The sequence below is a fragment of the Phyllobates terribilis genome, unplaced genomic scaffold (assembly GCF_046119375.1).
Source record: "Phyllobates terribilis strain yellow unplaced genomic scaffold, ASM4611937v1 Scaffold_1__5_contigs__length_1240528914, whole genome shotgun sequence".
Lineage (NCBI taxonomy): Eukaryota > Metazoa > Chordata > Amphibia > Anura > Dendrobatidae > Phyllobates > Phyllobates terribilis.
In genome coordinates this window covers 459,031,023-459,048,028 of record NW_027362761.1, presented here as the reverse complement: position 1 = coordinate 459,048,028, position 17,006 = coordinate 459,031,023, and the positions used below count along the sequence as shown (strand labels likewise).

The 17,006-nt window shown below is 40.8% G+C and overlaps 1 protein-coding gene across 4 annotated transcripts in view; it reads left to right on the top strand.

Annotated features, from left to right (window-relative positions):
* The window catches only part of ADGRV1 (adhesion G protein-coupled receptor V1), a 627,077-nt gene that overhangs the window by 396,392 nt on the left and 213,679 nt on the right, over positions 1-17,006 (top strand). For all 4 annotated transcript variants that reach the window (XR_012320105.1, XM_073678624.1, XM_073678616.1 and 1 more), the window contains 7 exons: positions 1,064-1,235; positions 3,725-3,967; positions 4,738-5,145; positions 6,440-6,624; positions 9,801-10,047; positions 11,360-11,499; positions 13,722-13,882. Coding sequence is in view for 3 of the 4 variants with exons in the window: in XM_073678624.1 (XP_073534725.1) it covers positions 1,064-1,235; positions 3,725-3,967; positions 4,738-5,145; positions 6,440-6,624; positions 9,801-10,047; positions 11,360-11,499; positions 13,722-13,882 (1,556 nt within the window). In the remaining variant the exon portion in view is untranslated. The remainder of the gene's footprint in view (positions 1-1,063; positions 1,236-3,724; positions 3,968-4,737; positions 5,146-6,439; positions 6,625-9,800; positions 10,048-11,359; positions 11,500-13,721; positions 13,883-17,006) is intronic.

The window sequence follows — 17,006 nt, the reverse complement described above, 5'->3', positions numbered from 1 at the left end:
CATGAGGGGCTTCTTTAACCTCCAAACTCAGATTCACTTTTCAGGCTTCCAGATAGAAAGGAGCATGTGTCATCTGCTCCTAACTTTAGTGGGGTCAGCTTTACTGCTTCATTCAGTGCTTCCCAATACATTTGATTGAGGCAGCTGTCACATATCAGAAGTTTCACTAAGTGACAAAGGTGGATCCTAGAGCGGTGACATTTTTCAAAGTCGTTGGTTTGCTCTTCAGTGCAAACCTTACTACTAATGTTTGTCTATGGAGATCACACGGCTGTGTGCCTTATTTTATGCTCCTGTTTGCAATGGGTAAATAATATAATGCATGTGAGGCTCTTTGCTATGTACACGTTCACACACTGTGTATTCGAAACAACCACTGCGCTGTACAATGGAGGGGATACCACCACTACTGCACAATCTCTTTTTTGAATTATGCTGAATAAAATAAGAAAAAAGCATACAATAGGCACTGTTACTCCATTCCGAGTGATGTGTCCCTTGGCAATTTAAGGGCATTGCTGCAGAAGACGAACAATTGCCGATGGGCTGCAGCTGTCACTGTTCCATCCGATGGAACTGTAAAGGCTGCAACCCATCAATGGCCGCTGATGGTCTACAGCGTTTATTTGACATAAACAATGTCAGAAGTTTGCTGGGGATACAGCACTCGGAGAGGAGGAGCAGTGCAGGCGTTGGAGATAAGTACACTTTTTTATATCTTATGTGACAAATTTTGGGTATTTAAAAGTGGTTATGCAATAGTGGACAACTCATCCAGCTAATCAGTGCAGGTGACAAGTTAGACCTCCACCGACCTAAATAGAAGCCATCAATATCAAACTTTCTAAAACTTCTTTTAATCTTCTGTAAACCCCAGGTTTTATAAGCACTAAAGCATTTCTCTGGCCCTTAATGGTAAAATGTGCTGGGTCTGCGTATAGTATGCTGCTAGAGTTCTCCAGTATTCTTCTCTTTTTTTTAGGAACATGTTGGTTTTGTTTTCATGTTGCAGAAAATTGTCTTTTCCCAGTTCTGTTGGTAAGTGTGTATTTCTTGACTTCAGGGCATTTGAAGATGTGAAGATCTATTGGCGTGCAACCTTTAATAAAACTTCAGTTGAACTTTCCAGGGATGATGTGAGCTTGGTTAATGAACTGCAGGCGGTATCAGGATACACCATCTGCACTGCTGGACAAACAGAGTGCTTAATTACTGTGGAAATAAAAGACGACAAGGTCAGTGCTGAGAAACTGGTGAAGGCTGATTTCATGGGAGCACAGTGTTCAGCCCAGCGAGTGTGTTCCTGGAATGTGACTAACACTAGAAATTGTAAAATACTTCATTTTACGCCTTTTATACTGGATGACATGACATTTTTACAATATTTTAAAACTTTCCTTTATGAGAATCATTTGTTCTGATCAGCATTTAATTTTTTTTCCATTTCATCAATACTGATTTAAAGAACTTTTCATTAGAAAAGGCCACTAGAAATCATTGTGGCCGCAGTACCGAAGAATGGTACTTGGACAAACATGCCTTTACCCACTCTTCCTACAGGTCTGCTAGAGCTCTTAATAGACTAATATTGGGGGTCATTGGGCAAACATTCCCCTTTACTTCAGTTTTTTTGGACAACATGAAGGTGCTGGTGCCAGGAGAATGAAACAAACCAGCTTTGGTCTGAATACTTGCATGCTGGGCTAGGGATAAGGTTTAAGGAGAATCTGTCAGCAGGTTCATGCTGCCTGAACCACGAACAGCATGTACTGGCTACATTATTGAAGCCATGTATGTTGAAAAGTTGGCAGAAGATGATATGACTCGGATGAATAGTCCAATAATCCCTGGTGGCTTTTTCTAACCCCTCTCCCCTTCACTCACAGGTTACTTCTCATACAAACTCATCGAGAGAGACCTGTCAGTCTAGGGAAGTGGGTTGGAAAGAAGCTGACCACTTGAACTAGTCATTCCAGTCGAATTGTCCCCGGTCGCCTTTACAACATTTCAGAGTGAAACATACATGGTCGAATAACAGCCAGTGTCTGATTCATGCTGCTCATGGTACTGGCAGTATGAATCTGCTCTCAGGTTCCCTTTAATCTTCGCCTTGGGTTAATAGAAGCTTAGCTGTGACTGCATTTTGAAAATGCACTAATGTAATGTAATGTAATGTAATGGAAAATTGTAGTTCCTTTCCTAGTTTGTTCATGTTAATGCCAGCACCCAAACCTCCTACTTTTGGAGGGCAGTATTTTCATAGCATGCCCCATGTATCAAAACTAAGATCTTGGTCATTGCAAATAGTCCATCTTTTTGTTTCTCTATTACTTCATGGTAAAATTGTACACTTTGGGAAAATGAGGCCCAATATTTGTAGGCAACAGAGCTGGATATCTATTTACAACTATTAGGGTAGGGATTGACAAAAAACACACATAGGGCATTAACCAAATAGCATGCGGTTTTATTATGGGTTGATTTCGCTCACCTTGTAATGCTGTGAAAAGACGGCAATTGAATAGCCTTAGATAACAATACCCCAGCTGCTCCGCTGGTTGGATAGACTTGGTTTGCTGTGCTACTGGGAAGGAATTCACAGGTTTAGATGAATAGAAATAGATTGTAGTTTATTTCCAACGCGTTTCTAGGTTTAACGGACCTCTTCCTCAAGGGAGCAACAATTTTCCAATTTATTAGTGTTCCCCTAATGAAGAGATCTGTTCGACCTAGAAACGCGTTGGGAATAAACTACAATCTATTTCTATTCATCTAAATCCTGTGAATTCCTAACCCGTGGCACAGTAATCACTGGATCAGGACATCCTGGTCAAAAGAATAGAAGTAACAAGGTGATGAGTGAGGAAGACCAGCAACCCGATGGCTTGATACTATCAAGATAATGGCGGAGAAGACCCTGGTGGACCTATCTAGGCTTGTACAAGATTGATCTTCCTACAGAGCATTCATCCATGAAGTCACCATGGCTCGAGATCAAGTTGAAGGCCATTAATAATAATAATAATAATAATAATAATAATCAGCGTACACCCGCATTTCTCCCTTTGGTACATAATTACAACTTTTGATATGCAAATGAGCTGAACCTGTCAGGTAACTTGTTCCTTTTGTGTATGTGGTATCTCAATATCTTTCCTTGAAGTTCTATGGAAAACAGCAGTTTTATATAAAAACCATTGCTACCAGGCAAACCATTGCTAAGCTGCCAAACCTATGTTCTACTGCAAGAAGACTATGTACACAAAGAGTCTTTTTGCTGATTTTTCGGAGCAGAAACTAAGTCGAAACTCAACTTTTTTGTATAATTTTGAGGAGAATTTTGGAGAGTTTCCGATCCAAAAGCTCCTTAAAATACCCTTTGTGACCAAGGTTTATTTAAGTTGTGGATTTTGGAAGACTCCTCCTTACTCTCCGAGATGTTAGGAAGTAAAGATATTTACATTGAATTGAAATAGTCATGAAAAATACTGTTTCATCTACAGTGGCCCGCTGCTTCTATCATTGCTGTTTCACATGGTAGTGATGTAATGACCAGTAACCTATCATGTCACATGCCTATGACAGCCAGTGGTCGCATGGCAAGCTAGTTGGCAAGAAATCCTAAATCATAGAGGAACCTCAGAACTGAACATTTCTGACCCCACTGCTTATCATATGTGATAGATGTATTTATTCTAATAATCCTTATATATTTGCTGCACAGGTGCCTGAATTTGAGACATATTTCTTCATCGAGCTATATGATGTAAGTGCTGGTGCATTAATAAATGGCAGCACTCGATTTGCCAAAATAATAATCATTGAAAGCGACTCCCCTCGTGGCCTGATCTTCTTCGCTGTGGGATCTCGAGTGGCTATTACACACAAGAAGACAACTTTAATCAGCCTGCAAATTTCCAGACAGCCTAGTTCTTACCAGTCCATTTCTTTTGCATATATTATAACGGTGAGTTGGCATGGTTTGCTATAGTGCTGGAGTGAAGCCTAGATATGCCATTGGGTGCAAAATAATCCCTAGCTGTTCTGTAAGGCATACTGTATGCATAGAAGACGATTTGGAGATTTTTCACATCCACTGGAGTACAAATTCTCCTGCTTTTTAAGTTTAAGAAGTAATTGGAAGGTAACTTTTCAGAATGCATTTCAGAATAATTGTGAATGGTCCTAGAGGGGCAGTAGTGAAGCTTCTTTTATCATAGAGTCTGTAAATTACCTGTTGTTGAGCAGCTTGGTCCAGGCATAATTGACTGTCAAAGAGGTTTGGAGCAAGATTTACACTAAACAAGTGATTTTATAATGCGTGACTAACATCACAGCCTCTGCCTCTTCCCTGTGATGAATAGTTGTAGTAAGGTCACATTCACACATTCAGTATTTGGTCAGTTTTTTACTTCAGTATTTGTAAGCTAGAAGTAGGAGTGGAACAATTAGAGGAAAAGAATAATAGAAACACGTCACCACGTCTGCATTTATCACCCACTCCTGGTTTTGGCTTACACATACTGATAGTGTGAACGTGGCCTAAGTCTCGTGAATTATTCAACTTCTGCACTCTCATGGACGTTCAACTTCATACAATGGAAATCTCTATGCAGCACAATCCGAAGTTTTCCTATCGAATAAGATGAACTAGGGCAGCGTAATTGCCGGTGCATAGAACTAGGTTTATGGGAATTCAGTTCAATATGTAACAATGATTGATTTGTATTTCTTAAGGAGCTGCAAAGATCTGAAGTGATTGGACATACAGTGATTTATCCAGCTGTTGCAGGACGGGATTTTACAGGTTCAGAGGGAAAACTTACGTTTCAGCCAGGACAAAAAAACCTTGTTCTGGATGTCACTCTTACTCCAGAAACCGCATCACTCAATCCTTATCCAAAGCGATTTCAGGTTTCACTTGTGAATCCCACCGGAGGTGCCAAAATAGATAAACAATATGGGACCGCCAACGTCACCATTTTGTCAGACTCGTCTTCTCAGTCTACCTGGGGATTAGTTGACCAACTCCATCAACCCCACGATGAGGTTATTGTAAACAGGGTTCTCCAGACCCTTAACAACAAGGCCGGTGCAGAATTCACTCAGGAACAACTCGGTGCCACTATGAATATCCTGGAAAAGGTAAAAATACAAATGTACAATGTTATCCCATTATTACTTTGTTAATGACTTAATTGTACTGTCTATATAGATCAACATTTATGTACCACATTTTTCTTAAGATTCTCACCAGCTGCCGTTTCCTACGCTTCCTGGCGCCACTCTGGTCCTGTTCCGTCATCTTGTGACTGCAGCTCATGACTGACCGGAAATCAGAGCTAACGGTCACCAGCTCTCAGTGTAAGTCTATGAGAGCCTTATTCTGCGTATGTAAGTCTGAGAGCCTTATTCTGCCTCTCATAGACTTACATTGAGAAATTACTTCTGGTCCAATCAGCAATCAATGGAGTATTCTGTCTAGTCACAACTATCAGAACAGGACCGGAGCGACGCTGAGAACAGCAGAAGATGGCGGCTGGTAAATATACTCCTACAGGAATGGAACATACACTAGTGTTACCACTGTGCCAATGAAATAAAGAAAAAACAACATAGTGGTGCTGTCAGAGAGATAGAGGGCAGGAACTCTGGTGCTAACTGTAAATATCGACTCTTTAATGAGCATTGCCACATAACGTAGGTTAAGAAGCCAACCGAGAAACTCCATTTTCAGATATGTGTTTCGGGATGCTTGCCCCTCATCAGTACAAAGTAAGAGTACTGGTTAGGCTGGGTAATAGGCCTAATGGGTAATGTTTCTGCTTGTGGAGAGTGTCAAGTCTGCGTAGGAGAGTTATAGACCATGCAATGCTTCTGTGGGAGTTTAAGTATGCAAATAACCTCTTCAGAGAGGAAGAAGACTATAACAGTAATGCCATATATTAGATGTAGCAATCCTAGAAGTCAATATGGACCCTTTACTGAGAAATTGACTTGCAGAGAGCCTCAACTAGTGATGGCTGCAGGCTGACTATTTTTATCATGGACTCTGTGACGGAACGCATAGATTTACAGCTATACGGGAAGATTTATAAATGTATTTGTGTAAGTTTAAACTGAATGCAGCGCTGACTTTTTATCATACAAGTTGGTGAGATTTAGATTCGTGCCAAGCATGTTTCCACTAAGTGGTGGATCTGTTCTGTCCTGACGTTTTTGGGTTAAGAATGCACCCTGTTGATAAATCTATTACCCACTGCACAAGCAGATATACTGGCATTGGTAATTCCATGCTTGTGAGTCTGCCATGGTTATCTGTCCCAAAATGACAAAATCTGTCTTTTTTTCTTTTTCCCATGACGATTCAAGTAATTTGAGTCTTTCTGTTTTCACCTGAGCTGGACCTGAATGAATTCTGGATAATTCTCCTTGTTAGGTAGCAAGTGATGGGGAAATACAAGTTCTTAGTGAAGAGAGCCGCATACTGTTTTACGACATACTCTGTAGTCTTGCTAATCCAAACCGTTTGGACACACGTGGGTATAGCCCATTGATTGAAGTCGCTGAAGTTTATGCCTTCTCCCTCCTTGCTGGAGTAACCTGTGGGTCCACAAGCATAAGGTAATGGAATATTTAATTTGTTTTTACTTGGTTATATGGAAAACCTAAATACAAGCATTCCCAAATTTATGGCATGGCCTGTCTATGACGAGACTGTGAGGCTTGTTACCTCCACTGTTAATACAGTGAAAGCAAGGCAAGTTGTTGTACACATTGGATAGCCATCAGCAAATAGTTTTGGCCAGCAAGATACCTGTTTACACATGTGCCCAGTCCAGCTAAGTGTACTTTTTCGGCTTAGGGGCTACTGCCAAACAGCTCTTATGATGGCTTATCTTCCGTAAGAACTATATTGGGCAGTGGAAATCCTACTGCCTGTCCTCCAATATCAGGAGAGAGTTGGGACGCCCCTATTCCTAGAAAGTGAAGATTTGTTAGACCCTGTACTGTAGTGAATAGAGGCTGTACACATCTGTTTCATTGGGCCATTGTACGTACAGTAATATATTCCCTAGAAATGAAGTGATGGAGCATGGCAGCATATAAGATATGGATGTAATCTCCCAGATAAATGTGTGCCTCCATATGAAATCAGAGGAATTCAGAGGTACCACAAGGCCCCATGCGTGGCATATTGTATGGGTGGCATACTACAGCTCGGAGATCATTGGCGCTATAAGCATCAGGCTGTAGTTCTCTGTATGAGGAACACCATACATGAGATATAGGAGACTATAAGTCACGTTAGATAGAAGTATTTTGGCCCGATAACAAGTGCTGATTGACTATGTGCTCATTTACTGACCTGTTTCCATTGTTATGATCAGTCTGTCCCCATACATTACCATGAGATTGGTGGCACATTTCCCGTCTACACCAGGCGATGAGCAGCCAATGATTTTTATGCCGACATAAACAATCCGATCACCCAATAAATAAGTGTTTTGCTTGTTTGTCGGGTGATCAGCAGCACGTTCACACAGGCTGGTAATTGGGAAGGTCTGTTCTTATAAACTCTCGTTCGCTGATTATCAAACCTTGTCTATGGGCCTTTACCCTTTTATATTTCTTGCTGCCTCTATTGTGTCATTATAAAATGATATAGTTACGTTCCCTGCTTTATCCGACCTCTACTGAGAACGTGTATCTGATTACCCAATAGATATGATACTCTAGAAGTAACATTCTATGTTATCTACGCACACCGTATTTATGGAAATGTTTGCCCTTTTATAAGATTTCGGCTGAAGCTTTAGGGAACTTGGCCGAGGTCTCCGGGAGTTTCCTTGAGTCAGCAGCATTCTGCAGCTTGTCATTTCCTGACTGTGTTACAGGATGTTAATAGGACCTTTCAACAAATGCAGATATGTCTGTCTGTCATCTTCCCAATATTGTTAGACTATACAGATAGTATCATGATGATTTTCACAGTCAGACTCCTTTTTCCTTTTAGGTAAAACTAATTAAATTAATGGGGTTAATAGAAGATGTTTTAAAACATTATTTGGTGGAGTGTTTGATTTCATGATGTGTAAACCATGTAGATTCATTCAAAACTATATAAAATATATCAGCAAGTGACTGGTATTCCCTGACTGCTAGAAGATAACTAACTTTTCAAATCCACTGATTTAAAGGGAACCTGTCATGTCAAAAAAATGCTATTAACCTGCAGATATGTGGTTATTTTCAGGTTAATAGCATTCTAAAGCCATGCAGCTGATGCACTGAAAGCCCGGCTACTGGGAGGAAATGAGCTATATTCCTCCTGGCAGCCTCTGGCTTTCAGTCATAGAGGCATGGCCGGCACAGCTTCAGTCACCGCTCAATAAACAGTAAGCGGCAGCTGTAACCACCCCCCTGCACTGACTGACAGCCGGTTCTGTACTGAGGCACTGCAGATCCGGCTGACAGTCAGTGCAGGGGCGCGGTTACAGCCGCCTCTCAATATCTACTGAGCGGTGACTTCTCTAGCTGCACCTCTATGACTGAAAGCCTGAGGCTGGTGGAAGGAATAAAGTTTATTTCCTCCCAGCAGCGGGGCTTTCAGTGTGGCGGCCAGCAAGCTTCAGAATGCTATTAACCTAAAGATCAACCCCATATCTACAGGTTATTAACGTTTTTTGACATGACACGTTCCCTTTAATAGTTTAAACTAGGCCACTACAACTGTTTTTTTCCCCTTTCTCAAGTTCTTTGCTAATATCAGAAAGAACACTGGTATAACTAATCAGTGTATACGTGATATTGCAAAATAAAGTTTCACCATGTCAGGAACCAACAGAAATGTCAATGGTAAGACTATATATTGATGGTATAAAAATAATGCTTAAAGAGTTTGTCCACTTCTGTACAACCCCAGCTTGATGAATAGAGTACCCTAATTAAAGTAAAAACAGTGCATACTTACCTCCCGCAGCTTTGACTTTCTAGTAATATCGACACCCCTGTTCCTGGAGGGTCTCGTGACTTGTCGTGTCATATGCCAGCTGCAGCTTATCAATATTCGGGGTGGACAGCGGCTCATTGGCAGCACCCTGCATATGACACAACATGTCACATCACTTTCCAGGACCAGCGGCATCAACATCACAGAATGGCAATGCTGCAGGAGGTGAGAACGGACTATTTGTATTTTAATTGGGTTGTTCAGTAGCGGAAACCCCTTTAAATATTAGGATCCTTTCCATCTAGGCTTGGCATTTTCAAATATTCTTTTACCTATTTGTTTTTCTGTCTCTCCCCTTATTTTTTTGTTCCATATGTAAATTTCTGGCCATAGATATTAGACTAGAAGTCTGACTGTACTTTATCAAATAACATTAAAAATACCTGAAGTATAAGTAGTCAAAATTTGCCAGATTCAATAAACTGCAAAAAAAAAACCCTTTTTAATGTTTGATCATCTGTTTATTGACCGATTAGACCATCAATGTCAGTATATGGCAATGTATGGACAGATTATATTAGTTGTTGGTCCATCTGCAAGGAGTTTGTATGTTCCCCCCGTGTTTCTGTGGGTTTCTTCCGGGTTTTTCGGTTTCCTCCCACACTCCAAAGATATACTGATAGGGAATGTAGATTGTGAGCCCCGGTGGGGACAGTGATGATAATGTCTGTAAATGTCTGTAAAGCGCTGTGTAATTAATGGCGCTATATAAGTGATTCAGATAAATGAATAAAATCTTCTGATATTAAATGTCAGGTTGTAATTCAGTCATCTCTTATCTCAACAGAGGGAAGAGCCATTTTGACACATGCCCCTATATCACCATTAGTGCCTATCATTGGTACCCACAGCAGATCAATGGACATAAGTTTGATGGAAAGAATGGCAATTCTATCCAGATCCCTGAAAGACTTTTGTCAGTATTTCCTGAGAATACAACCTCAGAAGAAGGCTGTAAATTTTTGCATTTTACCGAGTATAGCAGTCAGCAATGGTTTCTTACAGGAGGACAAGAAAGTGCATTAAATGATAAGGTAAATTGCAGATTCTAGCAGATGTATGCTGTCCGTTCTTGGTTAATGTTCTCCATGGCAGGAGCTGTGATGCTCTCCGTGCTTATTTTTACTCTCACGCCAGCTTCTTACATTCTTCCTGGAATCGTGATACAATTAACTTTACCGTTCCAGAAGAGCAATTGGTTACAAGCTTTATTTATAGCCAGGCTCTTAGCTGTTAAAATGTCTGTGACATACATGTGTTCTCCATGTCTGAGAGAGCAAATGCAAAACTGACATGGAGATATTCATTTGAGTCCTGCTTGGAATTTATTAATGGCAGTACTCTACTTTTATGGCATAAAAAAATTAATAAGACATATTTGTTTGAATATTAGTCACTTTTTATGAGTTTATGCTACTACCACCACTTATTAAAAGATTAAAAATTATATTAGAAGTCGATATTTGCCTGCTAAGTAGTGACGATTTGTTTCTTGGGTGTGCTAAATTTATTAGGATGCATGCGCCACTTAACTACAAGCTGGGGTGAAAAAACTGATATTTGGAGTTCTGTCCAATAGGGTCATACAATTGGGTAGTTGGAGTTCACCAGTAACTCTGAAGATTTACAGAGTCATAAAACGGACTCATCAGAGACACTGTTTTGTTAGCTATGCAGCAAGGATCGCTGCCAACCACTTAATGACCCCCATGACAGTCAGTTGATACAGTGCCAAATAAAGCAATGGCCGAGTTTAAAGGGCTTGTCCAATGAAAACAAGTTATCACTTATTGCCTGAATAGGCGATAACTTGTTGGTTGGTGGGGATCCAACCTTAGGGACACGGCTTGGTCAGAAAAATGGGGAATTTTATAGATTGGAGCGTCATTGTGCATGCTCGACCACTTCTCCATTCATTACCTATGGGGCTGCTGAGTGCTACGCTCTGCTTTTTCTGGCAGCTCCATGGAGAATAAAAGCAGTGGCAGTCGGATATCCGACTTGGTGTGCCATTTTGTAATGAGGATAACAGTTCCCCATTGAAAAAAAAAGTTCCTCGTTCTGCCGATTAGTGCGGGTCCAAATGGTGGGACACCCACCGATCAGCAAGTTGTCACCTATCCTGCAGATAGATGATAACTTGTTTTCACTGGACAATCTCTTTAAAAGTCCTACCTAACAACACGCCAACTTTGGCACTCGGCTTGGCATTGCTAAGACTTGATGAAGATTAGGAGATTGAAAGAAGAGGTTTATGATCCCAATTTACCATATGGAATGCAGATGAATGTTTTTCCCAGACAATATTCATTATTACATTTTGTTCATATTTTTATTTGACTGCAGATTTTGTCAGTGAGTCTGAAAGTGAACAGCTCCTACCACTTAGCCGATGACAATGAGGTTGTCTACAGAATTAATACAGCGGGTGGTCGGATTATTCCTCGCATGTCCCTTTGTCTCCTATGGAACCAGGCATCAGAAAGGTACCATTGTATAGTAATGTATTCCTCATTCTCGGGGCAAGCATTATGTTGTTCATGCTTGATAATGCATGTCATACACTGGGATCGAGACTGATGGTCTTTTGACTAAATGAAACTCTCAGTAGTATAGACCATTAACCCCTTAAATGAAACTATCATGTTGTACATGCAGTCCGATTTGTGGACAGAATGGTATGGAGAAGGAGACGCTGAGCAGAATATTACATAGGTTTGTTGGAAAAGATAAAGTATAAGTTGTCTTGGTGTTTGTATATATAGGAGTCCAGTGGGTGGTCCTACCAGTGGTTGACAGCTATTTCTGCATGTGCAGTCATACAGGAATGATTGCTGACTGTCAATCACTAAATAAGTCTTCCCATTGGACACATGTATATAGACGCCAGTGATTTCAATGAATAAAATACAAGTTTCATCACAAAACTGTCTATTAATCTGATTAGCTCCTCTGCTCTATAACATCCTGCCTGCAGATCAGATACCACCCTTGAATGGTCATGGCTACATCTATTTATGCAGTTAGCTCAGCACGAGGGTCCTGATCCGCCCTACAGTGTGTCCGTAACTATCTGCTCACAGCCTATGCGCCAGCTCTATATACCGAAAGCCTCCAATATGATTAACCCTTTAATTGCTCTGTTCCCTTCCTGACTCCTCCCATTCATGTCACTTTGTATCCTTGTAAAGATCTTACATATATTTGGTATCCACACAACCATAGTAACCTGAGGGATTTGTTTAACAGATTGAGATATGTAACAAAAGCAGTGTAAAAATGTAAAAACCTATAAAAAAAAAAAGTATGATTGCTGAAATGTGAAGATGAGAAACACACTCTCCCTTATATCCCCTGTCACTGACCCCTGCAGCCAGTCACCAGCCTCAACACGAGAATGCTGAGACCAATAAGTAATTGGCTGCTGTAGTTACAGTGTAGATGGCAGGCAAAGGTACAAGAGGGGGAATCGGTGTGGTTGTGGCATATATCTGGTGAGGATAGGTTCTTTTGTAATTTTAGCACAAGGCCTTCAACAATAATATAATAAGATCTGTCAACAGCAGCTAGCCTAATGCCCTCCATACACTTTAAATAGCTACTGGCCGAATGAACAGCTGAACCATTGGTTGGCCGACCACTATCTTGCCTGACTCCCATACACAGGAGCGCTCCTGAATCACTGCCAGACATCTATGGTGAAATCGCACATGCCTGATCCTTATCTCTCACAGCATCATCTGTCAGGGAACTATTGTGGCCCTGTTATATATTAAAATGTTAGCCAGACTTGTTGATATCGGCGGGTTCTACCAATGTCAGTGTAATGTGGATGGGAAGCTTTAAAGGTCCATTTGGATAGGCTGTGAATCAGTGAATGAGCATCCGGCCTCTGTGAATATGTCAGAGATGACTCCTTCATTGGGTGATCAGATCCTTTATGCCGGGATAAAAATGATCTTTATTGGCAGCCTGTCACCCCTTGTAAATGGGAGATGTGCTGCTGATAACATGATACTGTATGGGGACAGTGTGGTTGTATTAACAATCACTCTGTTCCTATCATTTTTTATCTTCCAGTATATGAGTGCTGAATGACGTATATAGAGTAGATCACACACATTAATGGGCCAATGTAGGCCTATATAATTGTACCTTGATTATGGACCATTGCTAAGTGGCAGCTGATTTGTCTTCTTGGTAGTGGAGATGGGCCACAAATACAATGTGTGACATTTTCTTACAATATAACTAATAACCTCATGTAAAAGACTTCAGAACTGTCAATAACATGTTTATGCCATCCAGTCCTTTCCGTGCATTATATTCTTACCCCGTTTTGCTGAGACACTGGTATTCCTTACAAGCTGAAGGGAACTAAAATAGTTCCTACCCTGCAGCGATGTAAACTCAGTGACCTGCACTGGGGGAATGAGGCCTGTCAACGGCGTCTTCATGCTCTCGTGTCACTGTCATCATTTGTGCCGTACAGAAAATGTGCCTTGTTCACCAAGTCCTAAGTGCTTAGGGTTATTTGTGTCAGGTCGTACGCCTGCTAAGAGTTAATTTCAAGGAATTTTTCAGTTGAGTACATGCTTTTACATTGAGATCTGAAGACTGAAGTGTTTTGACTGTTTAGCACTATCTAAGAATGAATGCTATTGGATCTGTTTAGCGTGTTAATAATTCTGTAAATTTTGTTTTGCAGGTGGCTGTCCAATGGTCAGCTGTGCCGAGTGGTGTCAGACACAGGCCTGTATGTGGAGTGCGCTTGTACCCACATGTCCTCCTATGCTGTGTATGCTCATACTGACAAGCTGTCCTCCTACAACGAAGCTTTCTTTTGTGCGGGGTTTATATGCATTTCTGGTTAGTCGATAGACATTAATACTGTAATACAGTTACATTTATTGTACTTTTTATCATGTTGCGTAAACTGGAAATTCATCTATAATTACCATCGATAATAGGTTATGACCCATAGGCTCCAACACTTTATGATCAGTGGGGGTCTGATCTCTGGTACTTCAGTTATCCTGAAAATAAAAGTTCTGCAGCTCCTTTGCTGTTGTTTTCCTTCACAGTGGTTCCTCAGCCTGTGAACAGTATAGCATGGTCCCATTGAAGTGATAGAGGATTGCTGCAGTGCCCTGCACAGCTCTGTGACCGGGAACTCCTTTGTGGAGGGAAGACATAGAGAGGGACGCTCTGATACATTAGCGATGCAGCCCTTTTAGTCGTAGAGATCCCCATTCATAATACATTTTTTACATAGTTACCTAGTTAATACGGTTGAATAAAGACACATGTCCACCAAGTTAAACCAAGGGATGGGAAATGATATTGGGAATGGGGTATACTATTCATATCCCAGAAATATTCCATCAGTTTATAAAATGGAAATAATCTTTTAAGTAGTAAAGTAATTCTAAAAACAGAATTTATTTCTGTTTCTATATAAAAGTTTTTATAGTTATATAAAATGATTCCAAAGAAGCTGGAATTGGGTTGAGGGTGAAACCTATTATATGCCATCCCCATACTGTTTCTGAGCAAGTATCACACTGGGGTGCGCTATAAAGAAAGACTATGTTTTACATTTTGTTAAGTCATGCCAATAACTTCAGAAAGTACAGAAGGCTTGTTCTATAACATAAGAGTTTATGTGTTCATAGGAGGACAAGGACATAATTTACAGGTTTATATAGAATTACATATAAACTCATCAACTATGTCCTTGTCCTCATATGAACAAATACAGTGAGTATTCATGTTATAGAATAGGCTTTCTGTATATTCTGAAATTGAAGGCCGAGGCATAACTTAAAAAAATTAAGACTGGCATTGGATACACCAGTCTTGATGAAGGATGCGCTGAAGTAAGGTGTACCAAATTCGTTAACAGGCATGCGTCTCTTAATGAATTCGGGTCATATTTCAGCTGCTGCGACTGACATACATTTCTGTCAGACTTTTGCAACATAAATTATTCCCTGTCCCAACATTATTCACTTTTACAAAAATTGCCAGAGCTGGTCGGTACTGCCATAAAAACCTCAAAAGTCACAAAATTTTTGTGCAACCATGAGTTGTGCATACAGCACATCTTAAGGCATTTCAAGCAGTTTTACACCAGAAACATACTTAATGAATCAGTCCCATATTGTTTATTAGACTGCGCCCATGTATGACCCTTAGGTTAGGCCATCAAGGGTACTGCTTGATCAACTACAGAACCGAAGCTGACCTACAGTATCTAATCAAATAAGAACCTAAAACCTCTTTAATTTACACCAACTTGTAAAGATTTGCCACCAATTAGAGGAGCATTTCAATAGTTTGTCAATAGTGGAAGGTTTTACCAACATCAGAAATCAATAGGACAGAGTTCTATGGTTCTGCACTAATGAGGTAATCTCCTAAAATGCAAATATCTACAGTACACAACAGGATTATCCTCACAACTATGGCCTCCGTGTGCCATCTATATCTAGTTCTGTGTTCTGATATGTGAACTGGAAATACATTGGTTATGGAGCCAAGTGTTTGACAGCTAACAGATTCCTAATAGGGATGAGTGGACCGTGGAAGTTCAGGTTCTGGTACCAAACCCAAACTTTAGTCCAAACTTTGGTTCAGGTACCAGAACTTTACCCGAACTTGAAACAGAAACCGAACCCCATTCAAAAAAACAGTGACCCGGACTTTTGAACTGGAAATTTTTTCTCTTACTTCCCCCGGAACTCCGAACTTTGCAGCGGACTTCCGGGAGAAGTCCATGTTCGACGTTTAAGTTCGGCTTCGCCCATCTCTAAGGCTATGTGCGCACGATCAGGATTTGAAGCAGAAAAATCCCTGAGCGTTTCTGCATCTCCTTGGCAGGAAAAACGCTGTGGAAATGCTACGCATTTTTTTATGTTTTTTTTTTTAAGCATTTTTTGAAGAGTTTTTGTACATCAATGAATGCTTTTAGGAGCTAAATAAAGTTATTTGGTAGGACATTGCTTAAACCCTTGGATTACTGTCAGAACTGGGGTGATTATATTGGTTAATTTAAATGATTAAAGAATGTGTCTGTTGTGTTTCAAATAAAGTGTTTGCTCTGTGTCTGTCTGTTTATTTAACTCTTTACTTTACTTTAATTAGGTTTGGTGATGAAAAGGTCTGATTGACACCTTGACATCACCAAACAAAAGAGCTGGGTGTCAGCTAATCCCATTCACCCAATCTTCATTAGCATTTCTATTCATGTAATTTATGCGGCTGCTGTGAGCTGCTATTTTTAGCCTAGGAAGGTGCCATTTGCAAACATGGTCCCTGGCCATTATTAACAGCTCACAGCTGTTTCATTAGCCACTACGTCCCCACGAGCAGCAACAAGCAGCACTTTGGACACAGCATATTTTTGTTGCGTTCAAAACGCTAATGCCGCACTTTTGTTGTCTGTATATGTGAATCCACCACATATAATGACACTTCAATCGGTCAAAATCTGCAGCGGAGACTAGCATGTCCGCTACAGAAATAGACATGCTGTGGGTGAGTTTGGGTACGTGGCCACGGTCAGGAGCCGCTGCAGGTTTGACACTGCTTGTTTATACAGCGTCAAACCCGCAGCGTCCAGATGTTACAGCATAGTGGATGGGAGCTCTAGAAATCCCATGTCCACTATGTGTGCATCAGGACACTGACATGCGGCGTGTCTTTCAGGACCGCAGCATGTCAAATTCTCTTGCGGAGTCACTAGTCTCTGCAGCAGAAATTTGACCACTAGAATGTATTGAATGTGATAAATCTGCATGGTTCAGTGAACACATGCTTATTTACCTGCGTTCAATAGAATGCAGCGTTTTGGACGCAGCAAAAAATCTGCGTCCAAAGCGCTGCTACATCCGGATCGTGGGCACAGAGCCTAAAATTTTTTAAAAAAATGGCGTGGGCTCCCGCAAAATTTTTATAACCAGCAGAGGGAAAGCCGACCGCTGGGGGCTGA